The 20,982-nt window shown below is 46.6% G+C and overlaps 1 protein-coding gene across 1 annotated transcript; it reads right to left on the minus strand.

The window, feature by feature from the left end:
* Positions 1 to 900: 900 nt before the first annotated feature.
* CYTH4 (cytohesin 4) lies at positions 901 to 19,979 on the minus strand. Its single transcript, XM_032688054.1, has 13 exons — positions 19,865 to 19,979; positions 13,841 to 13,923; positions 11,499 to 11,596; positions 11,156 to 11,222; positions 8,734 to 8,852; positions 8,272 to 8,352; positions 7,505 to 7,617; positions 5,528 to 5,676; positions 3,795 to 3,906; positions 3,273 to 3,349; positions 2,924 to 2,995; positions 2,319 to 2,473; positions 901 to 2,005 (listed from the first exon to the last, which is right to left on the minus strand). Exons 1-13 carry the CDS (start codon positions 19,881 to 19,883, stop codon positions 1,933 to 1,935), a joined length of 1,218 nt encoding a protein of 405 aa, XP_032543945.1. The 5' UTR covers positions 19,884 to 19,979; the 3' UTR covers positions 901 to 1,932.
* Positions 19,980 to 20,982: the final 1,003 nt, after the last annotated feature.

Raw genomic sequence — 20,982 nt, forward strand, 5'->3', positions numbered from 1 at the left:
CTGTGCATTGGTTTGCCTCTCACAAGTTGTCCTTCCCACCCTGTCCCTGCTATGAATAATTTTGCTCTGCAGTGTGTGGGTACCTAGGTGAAGAACGGAGGGGAAAGAACATAGGCAGCCTGAAGAGAATGGGAAGGACTGGGGATGAGGAATGGGAGAGACCTTAGATAGACCCTGCTGTCATAGGAATGATCCAGGTAAACTGTAGGGAGGGCTTAGCTTCCCTCACCCAAGACCAGATTGTGGGTAGAAGAGAGACTCCAGGCTTCATTTTGATGGCTTTTGTCACACAGAGCGTAAGCCTAAGAAGCGCTGGAACAGACACTTCTCACCCAACTCCTAGGCTCTGGGGCATCTCTCACCAACCAAATGCATATTTATATTTCACTTAAATATATTGGAGATGTTGACAAGATAAGGGGCCATATTCTGACTTCTCCTCAATGTCTGGACACGAGCCTGCCTCCTCTCATTGAATCCAAAGCAGGAGTGAACGTGTGTGTGTAAACACATCTGCTCTAGAGCACTGGGCAGCAAACTCACTCTGTATCACATCAGTAACAAAGAGATTCTATGCAGGAGACATTTGCAGGCGCGAGCAGAAGAAAACCTTCACGTTTCTTCTCCAGGGTGAGCGCGTGCTGCAACTCTGAGATACGCTCCCTGACTCTTGAAATTAATTCAACATTCCTGTGGCTTGGGCAAAAATAACCGGAATGAATAATCGGGCTGTGCTGGCCCTGCTGCAGATTTCCTGGTAGATACAGCCCCCTGCAGGAAGGAAAAAGCCAAGAGACTGCGGTGGTGCTCAGGCTGCTTTGCTGGGCACAGGAACATGACACTCTTATCTTGCGTTCTCTTGCCTTTATCACGAACGTGTACCCTGAGTTTTGGGCTTGTTTCAAGCACTTTTATTTCTTTTTTTACACAAGAGACAAAACCCCCGAGACATCAGACGACACCGATGTGTGAAGATGGGAATGCCCCTGTGTGAGTGTGCTAGTGTGGGGGAGGTGTATGCACCTTCAGTTTTTCATGCCATCTGGCTGAAAGCCTTTCAGATACCAGGCCTCTGGGCTGGTACAAGGAATCAACCTTTGTTGGGCAGCCATCAATCAGGAGAGCTAGTGTTTGGGTTTCTTCCCTAGGGAAACCTGTGGTCGTCCCCAAGGCTCAAAACAGAGAAACAAAAGACCCAGAGCTGCTTCCTTGTTCCCACCGCTTCTCTATGCTCAGTTATCCCTTATGTTGGATAGGGATCCAACACCTCTAACTTTTTAAAACCTATGAGTCAGTTACAGAGCAGGGACTTCCCAGGGTTACAGCCCTCACAGCTATGGGAAGAGGGAGAGAGGGATTTCTTCTGAACTGAGGGCTTTTTATCGTACCTTGGCCTCTGGTTTCACAGTGAGGTCCTAAACAGTAGTGGCCTCCACTCCACAAACACTACACGTCTGTTTGTGGAAGAGAAACCACTGGGGCCTTTCTGCTCTCCAACCGACTGGACTATGCTCAGCTGCTCCAAGAACATCTACATGGATCCTCACAGAAAAATAGTCTGGCCTGATTTCATTGTGGAAGGGGCCAGAGACATTCTGCAGACATTCTTGTCTCCTCTCAGATCCTGTCCTACATGTCTGGGGATGTATGGGAGAACCCAAAGGTCAGTTGCTGTTGAGCCTTTGCGTTCGGACATGCGTTAACTCCGTGCCCACAGTTCTGACAGTCCTCAGTGGATTGCACCCTGCACCACTGCCTTCAGTTTGGAAAGGGAAGAAGCAAACCTGGCAAGCTGTCCTGTCGTTTATCTTCTTGCCAAGTGGGAGGCAGAGGAAACCAACGCTCCCAAATTTCTTCACTGGAATAGCCCAGTAAGAGAGGGAAGCTGTCCACCAACCTATGCTTTCCTGAGGCTAGTGACCAGGTCAGGGTTCAGTTTTTGCTGGCAATCTTTTTCTTACGGGCAGAGATCAGATCATAGAAAGGATCCTGTGTGATGCTGGTTCTGGAAATAAGAGGAAATGGGAGCAAAAGTAAGAGATTTAATGATGGAGAGCAGCATAGATAACCCAAATGAACTTGCACAGAGACACCACTTATCAAAGTGTAGGACTGGAGATCTCCAGACTCACAGCAGAGAATTTAGCTGTGGCTAGAGATTCTCCAGAAGGGAGACTCTATATCAAAAGGTACCACAGTGCTAGACTACAAACATTTTTGTTCACCCCTCTTTTGAAGCTTTGATAGCCAAATAATCTCTGTGACCATCTGTCCCTGGGGCAAAGGCAAGCTCAGGCCTCTAGTTCTGGTCTCCTCACCGTATTGCCTCAATCCACTCATCACGTTCTGCTGGTGTGGCTGCTGAGATCTTGTAGGACTGATGCTTGCCTTCAACCACCTTCCCATCCCCATCTGTTTTGCAGGCTTTGATCTTCTGCCCTTTGCAGTTGGGATTGTAGAGTTCAAAGCAGTTCTGTCAGGAAGGAAATAAAATGGAGCAGTAGGGGAAGACACGGTGGACCAAGGAGGCTATGCTGCCTCCAACCATGAGTGACAGGCTCAAAGAGCTTCCAAAAGGGAGGAGAGCATTCTGTCTCTGAAATGTAACAGACCCTTTCCTTCCCTACCCCAAGAATTGAACCCACATCTCCTGGTGCAAAATAACTAGGAAGTCAGATGTGTACACTCATCTCTGCCCACCTACACGCATATACACATGTGAAAACATACAATACAGCCAGCCAAAGGACAGCTGTCTCTTCACACCAGAAATATAAATTAAAAATACAGTCATGTTTAGATGGGGGCACAAGGCAGTTTGGAATGGCACCTTCCCTCTGAGAAGCATGGTTATGTGCATCTTCTCTTCCCTCTGACCATCTGACAGCCTGTGTTGGCAGAATACCAACCAGTGGAGACTTACTGGCTTTTTGGGATCATCCACCTTCCGGACTGATAGGTTCTCCAAGGGGATAATGCCCAGAGGCTCTTTGTCCTGAAGGCAAGGAAACATGAATTAATACCCAAGATGCTCCCCAAATCTATGCCACTATTGAGAGCCTCTCTGATTTCCCAGACATGTGTCTTTGTGGAGGTGACAGGGGCAGTGTATGCCTGGGGAGACAAGACCACAGGTGAGCAAACAGCACCGAGTTCAGTCTGGGAGCACAGGGTAGAAGGGAAGACTTGCCCCCTATCCTCTGCTCCTCCCTGGCCCCTCAGAGGCTCATAACCACCCAGGACACTTTCCCAACTATGAGTTAAGCCTTTACCGTGGTATATTCAAAGTAGTACAGGCAGTTATCTGTCAGAATGAACCAGCGGCGTTTCCAGGTTTTCACACGTCCTCCTAAAGGCAAGGAGATTCAAAAGCCATTAGTCACACATTTTTCTGTCGTTCCCCCTGCCACCTCCAAGCTCCAGACCTGCACACACAGACATACACTCCCAGATCTCCCTGTAGGTGAGCTCCAAGGAGACACCATGGTGCTAACCACTGATGTGATGCAGTGTGGTGGACATGCACACACAGGGAGCCAATTTTGCTCTGATGGTGCTGTGAATGGGGAACAGGGGAGGAATATCTTCTCAAGTCCCTTTTTGAGAAGACAGAGCCTGCAATAGCTGGGAGGAGGGAGCAGCAGCTGGTTTCAACAGCAGGTGTCAGCCTCAGCCCACCACAGCAGACAGGATGGAAGGACAGCAGAGATGACGGTGGGTTGCAGGGGGAGATCTGTGGTGGGAGGCAGGCAAGCGGGGAAGTCAGTGGAGCTAGGGGAGTCCTCCCCCCTTACCTAATTTCAGCAGCCAGCCCTCACGGTTAGGGTTGAAGAAAGTATGGGTGAGGTCGTTGCCATCATCCTCTGGTATGGAGAACGGTTCATTCTTTATGCTCTCAAACAGATTCTGCCCCAAAGCATTAGTGGAGAGAGAGAGAGAAAGACAGTGAAAGATTTATTTCTGACAAAGCTTGTACACAACTATCCTAGGTCCATCTGGTCCATCACTCTATTTCTACAAGGGCAGGCAAAGTGCAGGGGAGCAGGCAGTGAGCACTGGGGGTACAACAGCCCTCAGTCTACACATCATAGGGTTTCAAGAGAGACCACTAGCTCTTTTCTGCACCTCGTGTCATAAAGAGCCTCAATTTAGAAAGTCACAGACACAAAATGGTGCACTCATAGCAAGACAGGCTGCTGTGACCAAACCCAGCATAACACAGGTGCTGCTTTGGGTAGTGTTAAGGCACTAGGAGGTGGACTAAACACGGCAGAAACTGCAGCCCCATTTAGACACTGGGTTGGTGGGGCCAAACGCTGTCGATAAGCTGTAGAGACCAGCACATACAGCTACATGGCCACAAGAAAGCACATTTCATAGAACTGAGGCTTTGGCACTGAGGGACACAAAGGGCGACATTCGTAACAGCAGAGTGACAGGGAGGCAGGTTACTAGCTTTCAAGTTATACTGACATGTTGCTAACATCACTAGATTTGCAGTCATTTTTAACACAAATCCCAAGCCAAGAAAAAAAAAGAAACTACAGGCTTCTGCATCTTCCCTCAACTTGTCTGAAAGAAATGACACCTGGAGTAAAATCTAAAGCCTTTACCCTGAAGGGATGCTGCTCAGCAAACCCACGTTTGGGATGTAGGCAGCCTCTTTGACACAAGACAGAAGTTATTGTGCCCAGGCTGGTTGGTGAAGCCAGACACACGTAGGCAGGCTGCCCACTTCCACCTTGCCTCATAGGGCAGGTTCCATAGCTGCTGAGCCTCTGAGGAAATGGAAGCTCCAGCTTTGCTAATGGATGCATCCCCTGTCTCTGCATCTTCATCCCCTGGGATAAGAAACACCATGGATCTGATGAGAGCTTTCCAGATGCTGGAAGAGACCCTGACACTCATTGGGGTTTGTTGGTTCTACTAATTTAAAGATATATCCTGGTGTAAGAGAAGTCAGGCACTGGTGTCCTGACTGATGCAAACATTGGAGTCAACTGAGACATTTAGGTATGAAAAACGGAAAGGGATTCATAATCTTGGCCACAGTGACATTGATTCTCATACACAGAGACACACAAGAAATAGATAGTCCCCTTGGGGGCTAGGAATTTCAAAGCTGGATGAGTGAGGTGCCCAGCTACCTCCCAGAGAGGTGGGTACCCCATTCACCCTCACACCTACACGACACACAGCAGTATCTGTTCCTCTCTCACACGTACAGACTTAAAAGCACAAACTTTCTTAAACTGATACAGCTATTCCCTGAATGTCTCCAGGCCTGTCTCTCTTGCTCCACGTCCTCACCAACAAGAACGTGTGAAGCTTCTCTCCAAAGCAGTTCCCACATTTTCCAGATTCGCTTTTATACATACTGCCTTCTTTCCCCATGAGGACCTTCTCCTTGTACGGCAGAAGATCAGCAAGCCTGTATCACACTGAGACCTGCAGACCTTTGCTTCTCAGTGGGCTCTGAGCAGAGAGAAGAGGTGATTTTTCATGATAAAATTGGAAGTCTTCTTACCTTTAAGAGCTCTTCTGGCAGGTCCCCTCCATTGTCAATGCCTCTGTTGATGGATACAAACCTTTCGAAGTGGGGTTTGTCTTTCACATTGGGGTTGTGCAGGCTGGTGTTAAGCATGATGATAGAGAAGGAGAGTATGTAACAGGTATCTATCAATGAGAAAGAAAACCAGGATGGGTGCTACTTGTTTTAGAGAGCAGAACAGTCCTCATCCTAGCAGGTGGCTTGGTTTCTAGTCACTGAAGAACAGTGTCATTCTCTCAGCTGTATGAGGAGAAGGGAGATGTCCCCTCTGCTAGGAGAAAGAGGGATGGAGTTGGATTGGAGTGATTCCATTCCCTCAGGATAATGGGGCAAATTGGGCAGATCTGGTCCAATAATGGCTCTGCCAACAGGAAAGTTTCTACAGACCTACATCTGTCAGTGCTATCCTATATATCCAGTTGTAGTGGTTTGGACTTTGTTTTCCCCCAGAGGATAAGAAAAGTGGTAGACCCCAAGGGGTGGAAACCCCTGGAAGTTTTGAAATTCTGTCCAATGAGCGCTCCTGCAAAAATGTAAACATATCACAACCAGACCGGAAGAGAAGAGTTGTAGTTGGAGGTTAGAAGAAGGAGGCCATGTTGTGAGCCACGAGGAAGGGGCTCTGAGCCCCACAGGGGGGGGGCTTTGGCCCCCCAGCCCCAGCTGGAGCCTGTGGGGACCTGGAACAGCATAATGCTGGGCTAGGTGCCTATAGTTATGCTGGGAGATGTTTTCTCCATCATGGGCAGTGGTCGTGGCAGTGGCCGGAGAAAGCAGCAGCCAGCACTGACCGGAGAAATGGTGGCAGAGAGCCAAGACAGATAAGAACTGAACCGAAGAAGCAACAAAGACATGCAGCACCAGAGAAGGGACTCCTGGAAGGAGACCTGAGGGAAAGAGAGTCAGCAGCTGAGTTCTACAGAGTTCTTGGGGGTAAGAACTGATACCAGACCCCCCAAAACTCCTTTGAGACCTCCTGGAAGGAGGAAGTTGATAGACTCTTACTTGAAAGAGCCTTGAAGTGCAACATGCTGAGAAGCTCGGACGTCCTGAGAGCTCAGCCAGGACGGAGTGTGGGAGGTTGGCCTTGAGGGCCCTCCCTTGCTGCAAGCTACAAAGAAGCTCGCAGCCTGAGACAGGGCACAGAGGCCCTGCAAGGAGCTTGAATCTCCTGAAGATACCAGACCGTCACGAAGACCCCCTGTGCTTCGTGATATGACGTGGTGATACGACCTTGTCTGGGGTAACGAAGCCCACGGAAGACCACTCGTTTGGAGAGACGAGTGGCCGAGGGGGATACCCCCCCTCGTGTGTGCTGGCAGAGATCCAGCTATCAGCTGCTGCAAGAAACAGAAGAGACAGAGAGAGCCTGCTGGCTTAGAAGATGCTGCTGCTTAGTGACTGCTACTCTGAAGAAGCTGCTGCCCTAAGAGACTGGAAGGGATCTGTCCTTCTTTCCCTCCTGGACTTTTATTTGGAGGGGAGAAGAGATCTGATCCATTGTAAATACTTATGTCATGGTAGAGATAGTTGTAGTCGTGTGTATAATGTATTGTAGTATTTATTTGTATAGTCATTGTAATATATTCCCTTTCCCCATTCTGAGTCTGGTTGTGTTTTGTCTGGAAAAAAAACCCATCTCACATTGGGTTGAGATGTGGGAGGGGGGATGGAGCTAGGGAATTGGAATTTGGGCTATCTCAAACCATGACACCAGTATATCTCATGTGAGGCTGGGATCACTTCTCCAGTCTACTGCCCATTGGAATGGACTGTAGCACAGCAGGAAAAGGGGGACCAAAAATGTTCAGCTTCACAGGAACTGGGCTGCCTCCTTCAGCTTAAGGGGAAACACTTCCAAGTGGTGCCCTCTGTGCTTTGTGAATGGAAAAGGCAGGCTACTCTCTCTAGCAAAGTGTAGTTCAGCTTTACAGGCCTTCTCCCCATAACTACCTGTGGACTGGAATACTCCTGGGTTACACTTGCAGTACCAGTTGGCAAAGGCCTCCATCATCCGGTCAATCTTCTGTGCTTCCCCGGGCAGCCGGAAGCTCCACAGGAACTGTCTATCAGGAGCAGCATGCCAGATAGTTAGTCAGATTGGGTGCAAGAAACATTTATCCTTCCCTCAACCCATGTGACACCATGAAAATAAAAGAAGTCATCCCATCACACCGGGGAGACAACACAGTGCATGAAGCAGGAGCTCTGCTCCTCTCTCTACAAATTGCCTGGGTTCATCAGTCTCAAACACCCTAAAAGCAGGAAGCAGAACTAAGCATCCTGGAAATCATGGCTCTGCTTCTTAATGAGTGTCCTGCAAGGCAGCAGAGACCTCAAGAGAAAGAGTCCTGCCAGGAGGTGGCCTATAAGAAAACAAGATGCCCTAAGACTGAGTCACTTTGTCATTGACATAACGGGCACCGTGGACAGACATGATTCCTGCTGCAAAAAATAACTTTTCCCATCCCCCCAGACATTGAAGCCACAAGGATCCACTTTTCTGCACATGGTCAGTTCAGTCAAGGGGCCACAAAAGTGTTCCCCCTGGAGAAGCTGTTGACAACTCACAGAGCAACAGCCTTGGAGCCACCACATGCAGCGAGGCCTTGGGAAGTTCCCATTTCAGACCAGTAAGGCTTCCTGACCTTCCTGGACAGTAAGACCCAGTGGCTGAGTAGGCTCTAGCACCATCCCCTACATCTGTCACCATCACTTACCTCAGTGCCTGCACCAGGTTTAAGTGGGCAAACTGGTGACATGCCACAAAGGCTTGGAGGATCTGAATGTTTGTGGGGTCCCTGGGAGAGGATGGAGGGAAAAGGTCAGAAGAGAGCTCTGATCCTGCCCAATTTGGATGCCCCTTGGTGTGACAACAAGCCCCTGGCTCCATCCCAGCCTCCACTTCCCCTTTGACCAAGAAGCGGCTGATATATGTGCTCTTGTCTCGGAAGACTGACCCCACTACAAGCAGCAGGAAAAGTAGCCCATATAGCCAGCCTTAGTCACCCTCCAAAGACCCTCCCAGGGGTGTACTGCCCACTCAGCCCACTGTGGTCGGAGGTATGTTCAGTCTTGGCATGTGGCTGAGGTCTGCCACAGGTCATCCAAAATGGTAGTTGAGAGGGGCCAGGCAGGACAGGGCCTCCAAAGGGTCTCTTCATCCTGCCTGGGCTGCTCACCTCCCACCCAGGTAATCCCCAATGGCTGTCTTGTTCAGACCTTCACCCTTGTGGAGGAATTTGGCGATCTCCTGCGGGTCTGAGGATAATACCTGGTGCTCAATCAGGTACTGGATCCCCTGGGAAGGAGAAGCAAGACAGTGAAGTAAGACAGCTTTGTGGTGTGATGAGAAAGTAGGACTCCAACACATTGATACCAGCCTTCCTTAGCTTTGATGAACTTTCCTCTTCTGTTACTCCCCAGTCCCTTTATGGGAGATCACAGCCATGTTCTCATCTTTATTCCATCCCTCTTCATCCACTATGGGTGGTCAGTCCCATTTTCATTTCATCCCTAGATCTGGCTAAATGTTTTACTCTGATGGAAACTCAAACAAACAAAAAAGGGCAATGTAGTTTAAAAGTCAAAAAGGCAAAGTGAAAATAATTCATTTTAATATTTTCAATCAAAATATCTTAGTGTTCTGTTCCTAAATGTCTTTTTTTTTTCCTAAATTAACTTAAAGGAAACATTCTTTGTTTAAAAGAAGACGTAATGAAAAAAAATGTACTCAGGCAAAAATAAAGGCTTGAGACAACTCAAAATAATTTTTTCTTAATTTTTGTTCCATCCAACAGAACAGAGAAGACTGCAATCTTTTCAGTTCCATCCCTCCTAGCCAGTAAGGATGGAATATGCTTTTTAAGGAATACAGAGGGTCTGAGTTGGGTTGTGCAAAGAGTCAATATCCTGTTTAAGAGAGAATTTCATGATTTTCAAAGCCAAAGAAAGCTGAGATTTTGTTCAAAGGATTCTTGACAATATCTAACAACACTGCAGTTCTCCAGACCACATAGCAATTCTCCTCACAAAATACAATAAAAGAATGAAAATTATTTTAGATCCATCAAAATGTTCTACTTCAATGGAATCATTTCACTTTCCCCTGTAATATATAAGAAACTATCTCTAAAATGCCCCAAAGAAAAAGCAGTTTCAAAAGAAGAAATTGAAATGTTTCTGAGATTTTTTTTTCCATGCTATTTTCCTTTCTCTTTCCCCAGATGGAATTTTGGTAAGACCAATTTAATTTTGCAAAGCATTGCAGTGATGATGGGGCCCCATTTTCCAGAAGAAAATGTTTCTCCCCAAAGGTTTTGTTTGGCCAGATTCCTAACGCTTATCTCCTCTATCCTCAGGAACTTCCATGGTATCTTGAAGATAGGAACTCATTTAAAGTATCAGCACTGCATGGATGGAGTGTAACCTTTGAAAGGAGGGGTAAAGAAATTTCCTTCCATTGCAGCACCTCCCTGTTTATTGCATGTAGCAAAAAGGAGGCAATAATCAGAGATCTGCATAATACAAGCACAGCATATACAACATTTTGACCAGGTTGATCAGCATTAAACTAATAAAGCTAAACTGGTTTGGGGTTAGAACTAGTTCGGGTATTTCTGCACAGAATGGCACAGTGCCATAGAGAGTTGCCTCTGGGGTTTCAAACCAAGGTCAGACTGAAAGGCAAAATAAAACCTTCTCTCATTCAGGCTATAAGTACTGATATTACTGATCTGAGACAGCTCCTACTGGCAGAGGGATGTCTAGGGGACTGGCAAGCACTCCAGCTGTGGTGTGGATGCTGGGGAAGGCATCTTGACAGTCTCAGCAGGGCACAGAAGGAGGCATGAGAAGTTGTCATGCTGAGCAGCAGCCACTCAAGATGTTAGCTGTGGTAGTTAGCTGGTGATGAGCTATCATTCGATCGCAGCTTGTGGTTTTCCTTACAGAGCTCAAAAAAGTGGCCCACCAGTGAGGAGGAAGGAAGAGAGAACTGTCTTTCTCGCATCTTGTCTACTTAATGTTTTTAGAGCTTTCTGCAGAGGGCTGAAGGCCATTGACACCATTGGTCAGAGTCCCAGAAAGTAGAAAAGCTATATTTACTCCACAATTCAACCAATACTACCAAAACCAAAACTGCTTCCAAAATGTCAAAGGTATCTTGTCCTCTTCTGTTATGAAAGAGCCAAGGAACCTGACATGTTCTCAAAATTTCTCCCCTTCTTCTTAGTTCATCCTCCTCTATCACATTATAGCAAACTCAGCCTCGCAGTCAAGAAGAGCTGTGCTAAAGGAAATTTGGCTCCTGTGACATATTGGCAGTGTTAAACCATCCTCCTCTTACTTCTCTTAGGTTTGGGTTGAATAGTATGGGATGACCTATAAGCATGTGATGGGGGGAGACAACACAGCTTGATCATATAAAAGATCTTATTCAGGAATAGAATGGAGAGTGCTACTAACTGGAGCCTTAGTGAGTTAGGAAACACAGTCCCACGCCATAGTTCCTTTGACATAGGTGGCTGCAAGTGGACCAACAGCCAACAGAATATCTTCCTTCAAGCTTTCTTTATCTTCATAGGTGGTATGAACAAATCCTACCTTTGCAGGATCCATGTTGAATTTCTTCCGGCCCAGGGACAGAATTTTATCCCTCTGTGACAGTTTGCTGCAAACACATAAAAAAGAAGGAAAATCAAACTTAGAATAAAGGAACGTGTCATTTCACTCACAAGTAACTTAGTAATAAGTTAGGTAACTTAGATATCTTAAGGACAGGTGTCTGACTATCCAGAAATAAAGAGAAATCTTAGAGGAGAGAAGGGTATTCCTGGCCTAATTTCCCTGTCCTTGTTGTGATCCAAATCCCATTAGCACTTTTGTTTTTTCAACCTCAAAAGAGAGACTTTGTAAAAAAAAGGCATACTTATCTTATTACACTTGCCTGGTCTGTTCTCTAGGATTATTGTCTGCCTCTTGCCTCTCTGCATTTTGGAAACGCTCGATCTCTGCAAACACTTCAGCAATCTCCTCCTTCAGCTTCTGCAAAAGAAACATCAGGAGGATGAAGGCAATGGAGGGAAAAACAGCAGACATACATACAGAGCACGTTTTACTACTTCCCTCAAACATAGGAAAAGGACAGGTCAGATGGTCATGACCAGCCAAGGATGTCTATGAAATGGGGACTGCTCTGGGGTGACCCTGCTGGATTCCAGATGAAAAAAACTGGAGAGAGGGGCATGTCTCATGTCTGTTGTCAATCAAGGCTGGAAAAATCAAGATTAGCCAGCGTGGCAAGTGTCAGATAACCCGCCCCAGTGTTGATTTCAGTTCCTCAAACAATGTCAGATGCAAGAATCCTTCCATTGTGCCCTTTTCCTTTGAGCTTTTACTTTGCATAGCCCTGCTACGCATCCAGGAAAGGGGAAGTGGAATCAGTAACTGTGAGGTCAATATGAACCTGAAGTGGCAATACTATGAAACACAGAGGTTTTTAACATACCTATCATTCAAATATCATTGAGCAGATACCTGTCTTTAGGGGGAGAAAGAAGAAAGAAGGAGTAAAAAAAGAGTATTGCAAATTTTAAAAAAAAAATCAATTATGGAATTCACTTTCCTTTAGGCCCATGACAGACCATGACCTTCTTGGCTGGATGTTCTGCTTTACTAAGGAAATCTATATCTGCTTGTTTCCATTCTTCAGTTATGGTCCTCCTCAGAGCCAAATTACATCACAGATTTCTTCCAGGAATCACCCAAATTCTTCCCCAGGCAAACCACAATAAGCAGGGGAAGATCAAGATCCTTTCTCATCAAGGAATGAGGATGTGGATGAAGCATTTAACCAGACAGAGAAACTGAATTTCTGCAATATCCCGTAATTTAAAAGAGCTTTAGTTTTGCTCTGGCCACATTCTATTGTACTTCATTAGTCTCCATAGCTGTGAGTGTTCCTTACTAAGCTTTAGGTATTGCAAAAATGTAACGAAGCAATGATCTTAGCTCCCAAATTTCAAATTATTATCAGTTTTGTTACTTTATTCACTGCTGGTTTTTGGCAGCGTTACTGGCAAGTAAAGACCCATCCTTTCCTCTCCTCCCTCTCCCCTCCCGCAGACATTCCCCCAAGTGTTTGTGTTTAAGGGTATTGTTAGACACTTTCTGAAAAGATCCCCTGGGGAAAATGTCTCTCATTCTAAGGTAGTCTTTTCACCTAAACTCATTCTGTTCCATTGGACAATGCATTGCTTAATGGATTTAGGATTTAAAATATGAGTTTGTGCAGTCTAGCAACATTTCTCTGTCCACAGTGGGCAAAAAAATGTAGTATTCCTCTTACGGTGCCCATTGCCTATTCTGAAAATTGAAGAGAGAAGAACCACACACAAGCAAATGACATGCACATACATTCATCATCTGTTTTGAAAGAGGAGACAAGACACTATTCTGATTTGCAGCAGAAAGAGGGAGTCTGTAGTTTGGCTTAATCCTTTATGCCAGGAAATATTGTACCTATTTCCCAGACATCTGGACATCTTCATATTGTTGGGAAATCAGTCCAAGTCCAATTATTCAGTGTAATAATCTCTCTCAAATGGGAAATCATATTCCATGGTGATGGAGGCAGAACAGTATAGAAAGTGTACAGCACCATGCACAACTGTGATGCAGTCTGACTGATTTTGAATCTGTTACTTTCAGACACTTTTAGGAGTCAGTGTAGAAGTGTTTGGGTCTGCTAAAAGAAAAGAAGCAAGTTCAACCACAGAAACTTGTGTGGAAGGTCCTGCCAACACACCTCTTCGAAGAGACGGGATCCTGCATGAAGGACTTGTTAGAGGTCCACAAACAAAACAAAAGTTTGATAAACACAGAATGATGCTGCAGGTAACTAGGACTGGTATGTCATTAGCAGGTAATCGGTAATTAAAAATAATCATCAATGCTGACCCAGGTGCCTGCCAGTATGACAATGAAGTCATACTCTTTACCTTAATCCTAAATATGCAATCCCAGCTCATCCCTGCTCATAATTTGACCGGCCTTTCTCAAATATCCCATTAGGGCAGCTGATGATTCCTGCAGCAGAGAGTTGGATGTACACTGGTGGCAAATAGGCCAGGGCAGCCTGAAGTTGAGAATTCAAGTTGGATCATGACAGAGAAAATGTCTCCAGTGCCAGAGCACTTCTGCATGGTCTGGACTGTTATGCAAAGATGCTCCTTGGTGAAGACAGATTTTAGAAAGCTAGGCAGGCAAGAGAAACAGGATGGTCCTTACCTTAATGTCCTCCAAAAGCCCCTGTTTGTGCTGCCTGATTGTCTCTATTTCAGTCTCTTCAGCCTCGCTCAAATCAGTTGACTCTGGAAGAATAAAGGTGCCTGTGACAATAGTACTGGGGCCAACATATCACAGAAAAAGCTGCCTCAACCTCCCAGTAGCTACCCTCTCCTAGGGTCATGTCACAGCAACTCTGATTTCTGTGTTTCAGCATCTATGCTCCCTGCTGTTGCAGCCACTGCACCTCACCTTTGTCCTGCAAATGGTTCTCAGTCCAGAGCAAGCAGCACAGACCCATACACCCCTCCTTACAGTCAGATGTTGTGCTGGTAGCCCTCTTATCTAAACCTGCAGCAACCCACCCGCCCACTCAAGTAATTCTGCTTGCTGTGAGCACAATGAGGAGGTCTCACCAAACACTCTCTGGTGGTTTTTATGTCAGTCATCTCTATGTACTGAAAATCTGTGACCTAAACACTTCACCTACGTCCAAACCTCCCATGAAGAGCCACTGGCTTCATGGACTGATCCCCCACAGCTAGGGTCAGAAGTGACTTAAGAGAGAGAATCAAGGTTTTTCAAATCTGAAGGCAGGATCAGGGGGGATGAAAGCCTTGCTGAAGAAGGAATGTCTTTGGAAGGCTGTTGTTCTGTGGACCACAGACAACACAGAAATATGAGTAGGCCTTCTTCTAATGTACAGGAAGTTAAACAGATAGCAGTAGAGCCAAGGCAACCACAACATGATTCATAAAACACCCAGAACAACTGGGGAGACAGCACTGCTGCTAAATATAATCCAGGTGAAATGTAGTCTCTTCAGCAAGGAGAAGGCTGCAGCCATAGAGAGGAGGCAAAGCAGATGACGAGGCCCCAGGAATAAAAAAAAGCACTCACAAAAGGCTGAGAGCACTGAAGGTCACTCCTGAAGTGGCAGACAGGGCCCTTGCTGCACCTAAATACTGCAAGACAAAGCTTTCCCAGGAAGCCATGTCAAGTCACTGGATGTCCTGCTTCACTGTTTCATGAGCCATAATCCCCCGGGCCTCCTGTCTTCCTGGAAAAAGGGGAAGTAGCACCAGTTGCATTGGAAATTCTCTTGGTGTGGATCTCACATGCAAAACAACTGTTATAAATATGACTGGAGGAAAAAAGGGGAAGGAAGCAGCCACGGCAGACAGAAGGAAAAGGGGACAAGGGCAATCATCTTGGAGTCCACATGCTTCTTTCCTGTCATGGCCACAACAGCTCAGAGAGATCTGCCTTCCATAATCCTAATCTTTCCCTCATGAGCTAAGTATGTTCCTGTTACTCTTCTCAGGCTGCAGCCTCTCTTCCTGCTGGTTTCAAGCATTGCATTCCCTGGGGAGAGACTGCTGAATCTGTGGGAGTAAAGCACTGGACAAGCAGCCAGCATGAAGCTAGGACTGGGATGGACCCATGTGCCCTCCCAGTCCTGGAAGCAGCCCTTGTGAAGAGCTGAAAGAAGCTGACTGATTGCTGAAGCCAGTCAAGATAGAAGGAAAACTGGTGGCATCCAGAAGCCTTGCAACAGCCAAATCTGTATGTGAGAGGAAAACAAACAACCAAGCAAACAAGCATAACACCAAGCAAGCAACCAAGAAGGCAAACAAAAAATAAACAAACAAAAAGAAACCACAACCAAAAACCCCCATGCAACAGCTCAGCTACTTATTAGGCAGGTTGCTAACTTCCCTTTGAATGTCAGCCCTATGCCTCTGAGCAGTGCCTGGGCTTCAGCTTAATTTATGTCTCCCACTGTTCTGGCATCTGCAGGAGACGAGGCCAGTCTCTCAGTCTACCCAGCTTTATCTCTCTCACTCCTGCAGGGGCTTGTAATTGTGGAATCACTGGGGTGATTCCTTGACAAATTACCACTAAGATCTTTTGCCCTGTATTTGTTTCCACAAAAGCACCATAGCAGGACATACCTGAGGAACCTCACCTTCCCCCACCTCATCAGCAAACTCTGTGGTGCGGCTGGTTGCTTTGCTTCAGTTGTTCTTTGTCTATTGAAGCAGCCTGAAGCATCTCAAAGAGGCATGAGGCTCCCAGAGGACACCAGCTCACCCACATGACCCCCACCACGATTGTAAATAATGCAGTCCCCCTTCTTCCTGAACATCTGAAAACCCCAACTCCCAAATGATTCACCTGTCCAGTTTGTCAGAATGAGAAAAGTGTGGGAAGGACTGTGTGTGGGGAGGGTAGGGGAGAAAAAGCATGAGTCATGGGGAAGGAATAAAAGGGTAAATAAGCAGGAAAGTTTAACATAGTATGGAAAAAATGGATGGATCAAACTTTCAGGGCAACTTAGACTGAGCTGCAGAGAGGGTCCTTATTAGGTTTCCTAAGTTTCCTGAATAGCTTAAGTCCTTGATTGCCTTGGAAAATAATTCTGATGTCAGTGCATTCACGTTATTCCTCTGTTGTAACAGAAGGCTGATGCTCTGCTCAGGGTGTTCTGAGGCCATTCATCAATGTTATTGACCACACTGCAGTCAGGGGAAGTGAACACAAAGGGCTTGTTTGAGGAACCATCTGCAGAAAGGCAGTGAAGGCAGCAGAGGCATCTGGGCAAGCAGGAGGTGAGTTACTGAGAGCCTTTCCTTCCCTCTCCACGTTGAGAACAAGCTGAGCCAACAGGAGGACACTGAGTAAAGCACCACCTGGCTCACTCTAGACACTTGCAATGGCAAAGGCAATTCAGCCCTGCACTAGGGGATTGAGGAACAGCTTCAGCCTTGTCAAAGTCCTCAGTACCACCAAGTTACACTTCCCTCTAGAGCTAGGTGAGGACACAGATGAAGCATAGCCCTGGTCAGGCTTCTCTGCACAGGGGGAAGTTTCACCCTGGTGAAGAACACACCATGAAAACACCCACACATTTCAGGAGGATACTGCCAGCCAAACCAATGCTGAAGTTTCACAGTTCAGACACCAAAAAAAAAGAATGTCTGGCATCCTCTCCAGAGAGGACATGAAGTTGCTGCTTGGAATTCATTTTCAGAGAGCAAATGTTGAAAGGAAAGTGCATCAGCATCACATTCTTACACCTTACACTTGTTGTTCTTACACCTGCTCTTGAGGTTGTTTCCCCACTCTTAGGGCAGAACCTAAGTGAAAGACCTGCCAATTCCTCATGAACTGTCCAGGCTTGTATTTTCAGTGCTGTCACTCAAAACAGTACACAGACTTCAATTCCAGTTGTGGTGACTTATGCCTCCAGCCTCCCCATCTGGAGGGCAGGTCGGAGTTACCCAAACATCTGGGTACTTATGTGGCCAGAAGAGAGTACCGTGGCTGCTGGTCTCATTTCCCATTGCAAAGGGTTGTGCAGAACCATCCAGTCAGTAACTAAACAGATGATAAATGTATGTGCATGTCATTTGCTTGTGTGTGGTTCTTCTCTCTTCAATTTTCAGAATAGGCAATGGGCACTGTTTTGCTTCAAACCCAAGCAAAATTATATGAATAGGAAGACAGCTTTTGAAGCACAGAATAAGTGGGAAGTTGACCATCCAGGAGAGCTGGAAGAACGGACTGCAGAAGCTGTGGGGGAAGGTTATGAAGAATGACTGTATCTGTAGCACTGTGGCAAACCATCCATGTGCTACACACCCACAGAATGACAGTAGAGGTTCATCAGGCCCATTTGCAAGGCAGTGTAGGGCTCTGAGTGTAGATACCAAAGGGTTTGGGCACCTCCACCCATGGCAACACACAAGCAGAGCAGCCTGATGGGCACCTTCTGCCTGAAGAAGGCTGTCTGGTAGAAAATTTTCACCTGAAATTCCTTTTCTTTTTCAATATGGTCTGCAATACAGACCACCACCTCCACAACCAGGTACCAGGCTGGCAACAGGCAGATGACAGGAAGCCTTGCAGCTCCTCAGTTCCCTCCAACCCTATCTGTCTCCTTCCTGCAGCCACTACACAGTTCTCTTCCAGCTTGTGTCAGAAGAAATTCAACACAGATCCCAACAGGTTTAATTTGCACGTTTTAGTTATGGGGGAAAGGTGTGAAGAAGAATTTATGTTGCTTCCTGGTCCCCTTATCCCCCATGACAACTGACATCAATCAGGGTAGCTTCTAACCACTTTTGACTATGGCTCTTACCCCACACATCCTAGCACAGGATACCATAGCACCCATATGCTCTCCCATATTTTGCACACTCAGCTCAAGGATTGGGCATACTGGCTCTGTGGCCTCACCCTGACAGTCATGAGATGGTTCTGAAGGAATCTGGAAGAGAACATACACTGCAGGGAGAGCAACCTCCCCACAGATATAGATCATATCGCACAGATATGTACCTAATAGGACTATCACACCTCAAGGTAGGAGTGACCCCAGGAAAAGGTGTACATGCACCTCTGACCTTCAAGACAATCAAGCCACAACTTAGCAATTTCAAATGCATTCAGTACCCTAAAGCTCCCTGGAAAACTCTGTCTGGTAGCAGCCTGGGCTCTCAAGGGAGCTCAGCATCAAACAAACCCTCTTTCTCACCCAGCTGTGGAGTGCCAGGATGGGACAGAGTAAAAACATCAGTCAGAGCCAGCGCATCTCTCCAGGCATTGCCTGCCTCTGGGCTCTGCCTCTAGCCAGAACTGAGCAAACCTGCATTCTCCCTGAACAGGATCTCATTGTGCTATTGCAGTGTGTATACTTTATTCAAAGTATACTTACCTGAATGTGTAACTTTCAAGATATAATTAACTCATAACACATAACTTGAATGAATGACTGTGTCAGACCTTCTGTGAGGAGGGAGGCACCCCCCAAAATAAATAGTAAAACATGAGTTATCCCTCCTCCTGTCCAGTTTGTCATGCAGAATCTTTTACCACAGTTGCTTTCCAGTGGGGAGGGCCGGGTGATCTGAAGAGACCCACCTTCACCAACATTCATAATCAGATGCTGGCAAGAGCTCAGCTCCTATAGGTACTACAAATTTCCCTGACAAGGAAGTATGTTGTTTGAGTGTGCCCCTTCCTTGGCTACACACCTCAAAGCTAAAATGAGCACAACGGTGGTTGAAACTGGGCACCGCTTTTTGCTTTCACTCTCTGCTCCGTAACCTATATACAAAAGCCTGATAGGACAGAATCAGATTGAGAAGGGTCATTGCAAGGTGATCCTTCTTCTTCCTGGCCCTCGTTCAGTCTATTGCTATTCAGCTCTCCCTCTCTGCTGGCTTTGCATACACACACACTCAGAGCTTCCTCAGCCAGAGGCTAGAAATGTTCAATCTGGAAGTGTGCCTTTCCCTACTGAATCCCAAACACTTTTCCCACCACCTGCCAAAGAAGGAAATAAAACCTAAGATCTCTCTCAGTTCCTCGGATGCGGCTTATCTCCCCCCACCCACATCTGCCCACTGAAATTATTTCAGGACCAGGCAGGCCCACCTGCAGGTCACTTGGAGTTTGTAGGATCCTAATACAGTTATTCACCTTTAACATGGACATAAGCAAGAGACACCCCAGTACCAAAAGCCTTGCAAGAGTGTTGCACTGAGATACCCAACTGCATGAGAGGCTCCCCAGAGGCAAACCAGCTCCTGGGATCTGCAGGGAAAAACCATTTTGGAGCTTGCAAGCCATGCCAGAGTTTCATGAAGAGAAGCCAAAGCTTACAAGTGTTCATCCTAAGTGTCATATAAACCCTTGATGCCCCTGAGTCAGTTCCCAGCTCAGTCCAGGATCACCAGCCCAAGGGATCCCAGCAGTAGACACTCTCAGTACCCAAGCCATTTGAATCAGTGGGAAATTTTCTCCCAATGTGAAAGGAGAGCAAGTAAAAAGAAACCCATGCCTAATCCTGAAGGCTGACAAGCAATCTACTGCAGCCCCAGGGATCTTCCAGCATCTCATTCCTCCAGCCACCAGCCACAGTATCCACTCTAGCTGCTGGGATTTCATGGAGTGCTCGACTCTGTCAAACTGAGTGCACAGCCCTCACCCAAAAAAAGATACACAATGGTCAAGGCTTACCAGAAGGACAAAAGTCCATCCTGAAGAGTGAGATATGTTTTCAACACAAATGTGTTTCAGATGTGTTGAAAACGTGGGGTTTTGTTTGTCCTTGCCTTCTGCTTGTTCAGATGCTTCACAGAACTGAAACAACTTAGAGCCAGTGACCAAGACCGCAGCAGAATTATGGGGGGCGGGTTGCCCTGTGACTCCTCCCTTCCTCTCCCTGTCCCTCTGATCACATGTCATGAGCTTGCCTCAGAGGAGGAAACTGTATGTGCATACTTCTGTGACCTAACAGGGGCTCACTGGCTACTTCTGAAATAGAAATGCACAGATGCATTACCATCCCAGCAGCTTTTTTGAGAATCTCTCTTTGAGGGGACTGAAATGAACCATGAGAGGCTGATAGTACTCTGGGTTTTTGTCTGGGATACTCTGAGGAGAGAGGGGGGAAAAAGGGAAGTTCTTGATTCAGAAAACCCATCTGATTGGGGAAGTGGTTTCATTCTAAAGGAAAGATTCTTCCTGTGTTAATTCTGCAGCAGGTGGAGGGGGTAGGGATGGGAATGAGCACTCCAAAATTGGAGGATGGTTGATAGAGGGGAGAATAAAGCTGTCAGCTTCTTCTCCCTCCCTCAGTGCCCACTAACTCACTAACAAACTGTTTTTCTTGGAAACCTTGTAAGTCAGGATAGAGTGAACTATGAAGAAATTAAGACCTCTCTCAGGTTTAGCAATATTCCTGCTGGTGAGAGAGCTGGCATTAGCAAGACTATTTTGAAGGCATTTCTGCTGCTCTGTTCTGCTGTGAAGCAGAGAGGTGCTCTTTCTCCTCCAACTCCTTCACACAGCTCCAGAAGGCTATATGCTTCCCCTTGAGTTGCTTTTGGTTGCCATGTGATTTATGTGGTAGACCTGTGATGTAGGCAATGTGAGGAAAATTAGAAGCATGCAGGAGAGGACCATGTTAGACCGAGAAGAAGTGGTGATTGAATAAATAGGTCAAGGGCAAAATTCAAAACAGGTGTGATGCCCAAACAGGGCTCTTGCCTCCTCTAGCAGGAGGCAAGATGTAGAGGGTCGGCTCCTCTCCATGTGTGAACATTTAACTCTGAAGCACTCTGCATCCTTAACTG

The sequence above is a fragment of the Chiroxiphia lanceolata genome, chromosome 5 (assembly GCF_009829145.1).
Source record: "Chiroxiphia lanceolata isolate bChiLan1 chromosome 5, bChiLan1.pri, whole genome shotgun sequence".
In the NCBI taxonomy this organism is placed as follows: domain Eukaryota; kingdom Metazoa; phylum Chordata; class Aves; order Passeriformes; family Pipridae; genus Chiroxiphia; species Chiroxiphia lanceolata.

Coding starts and splice junctions, on each gene's coding strand:
- CYTH4 (XM_032688054.1), bottom strand. Junction 8,853..11,155: donor TCAACATGGATCCTGCAAAG/GTAGGATTTGTT, acceptor TCTCCTTCCCAG/GGGATCCAGTACCTGATTGA. Junction 7,618..8,271: donor AACCTGGTGCAGGCACTGAG/GTAAGTGATGGT, acceptor TGCTCCTGATAG/ACAGTTCCTGTGGAGCTTCC.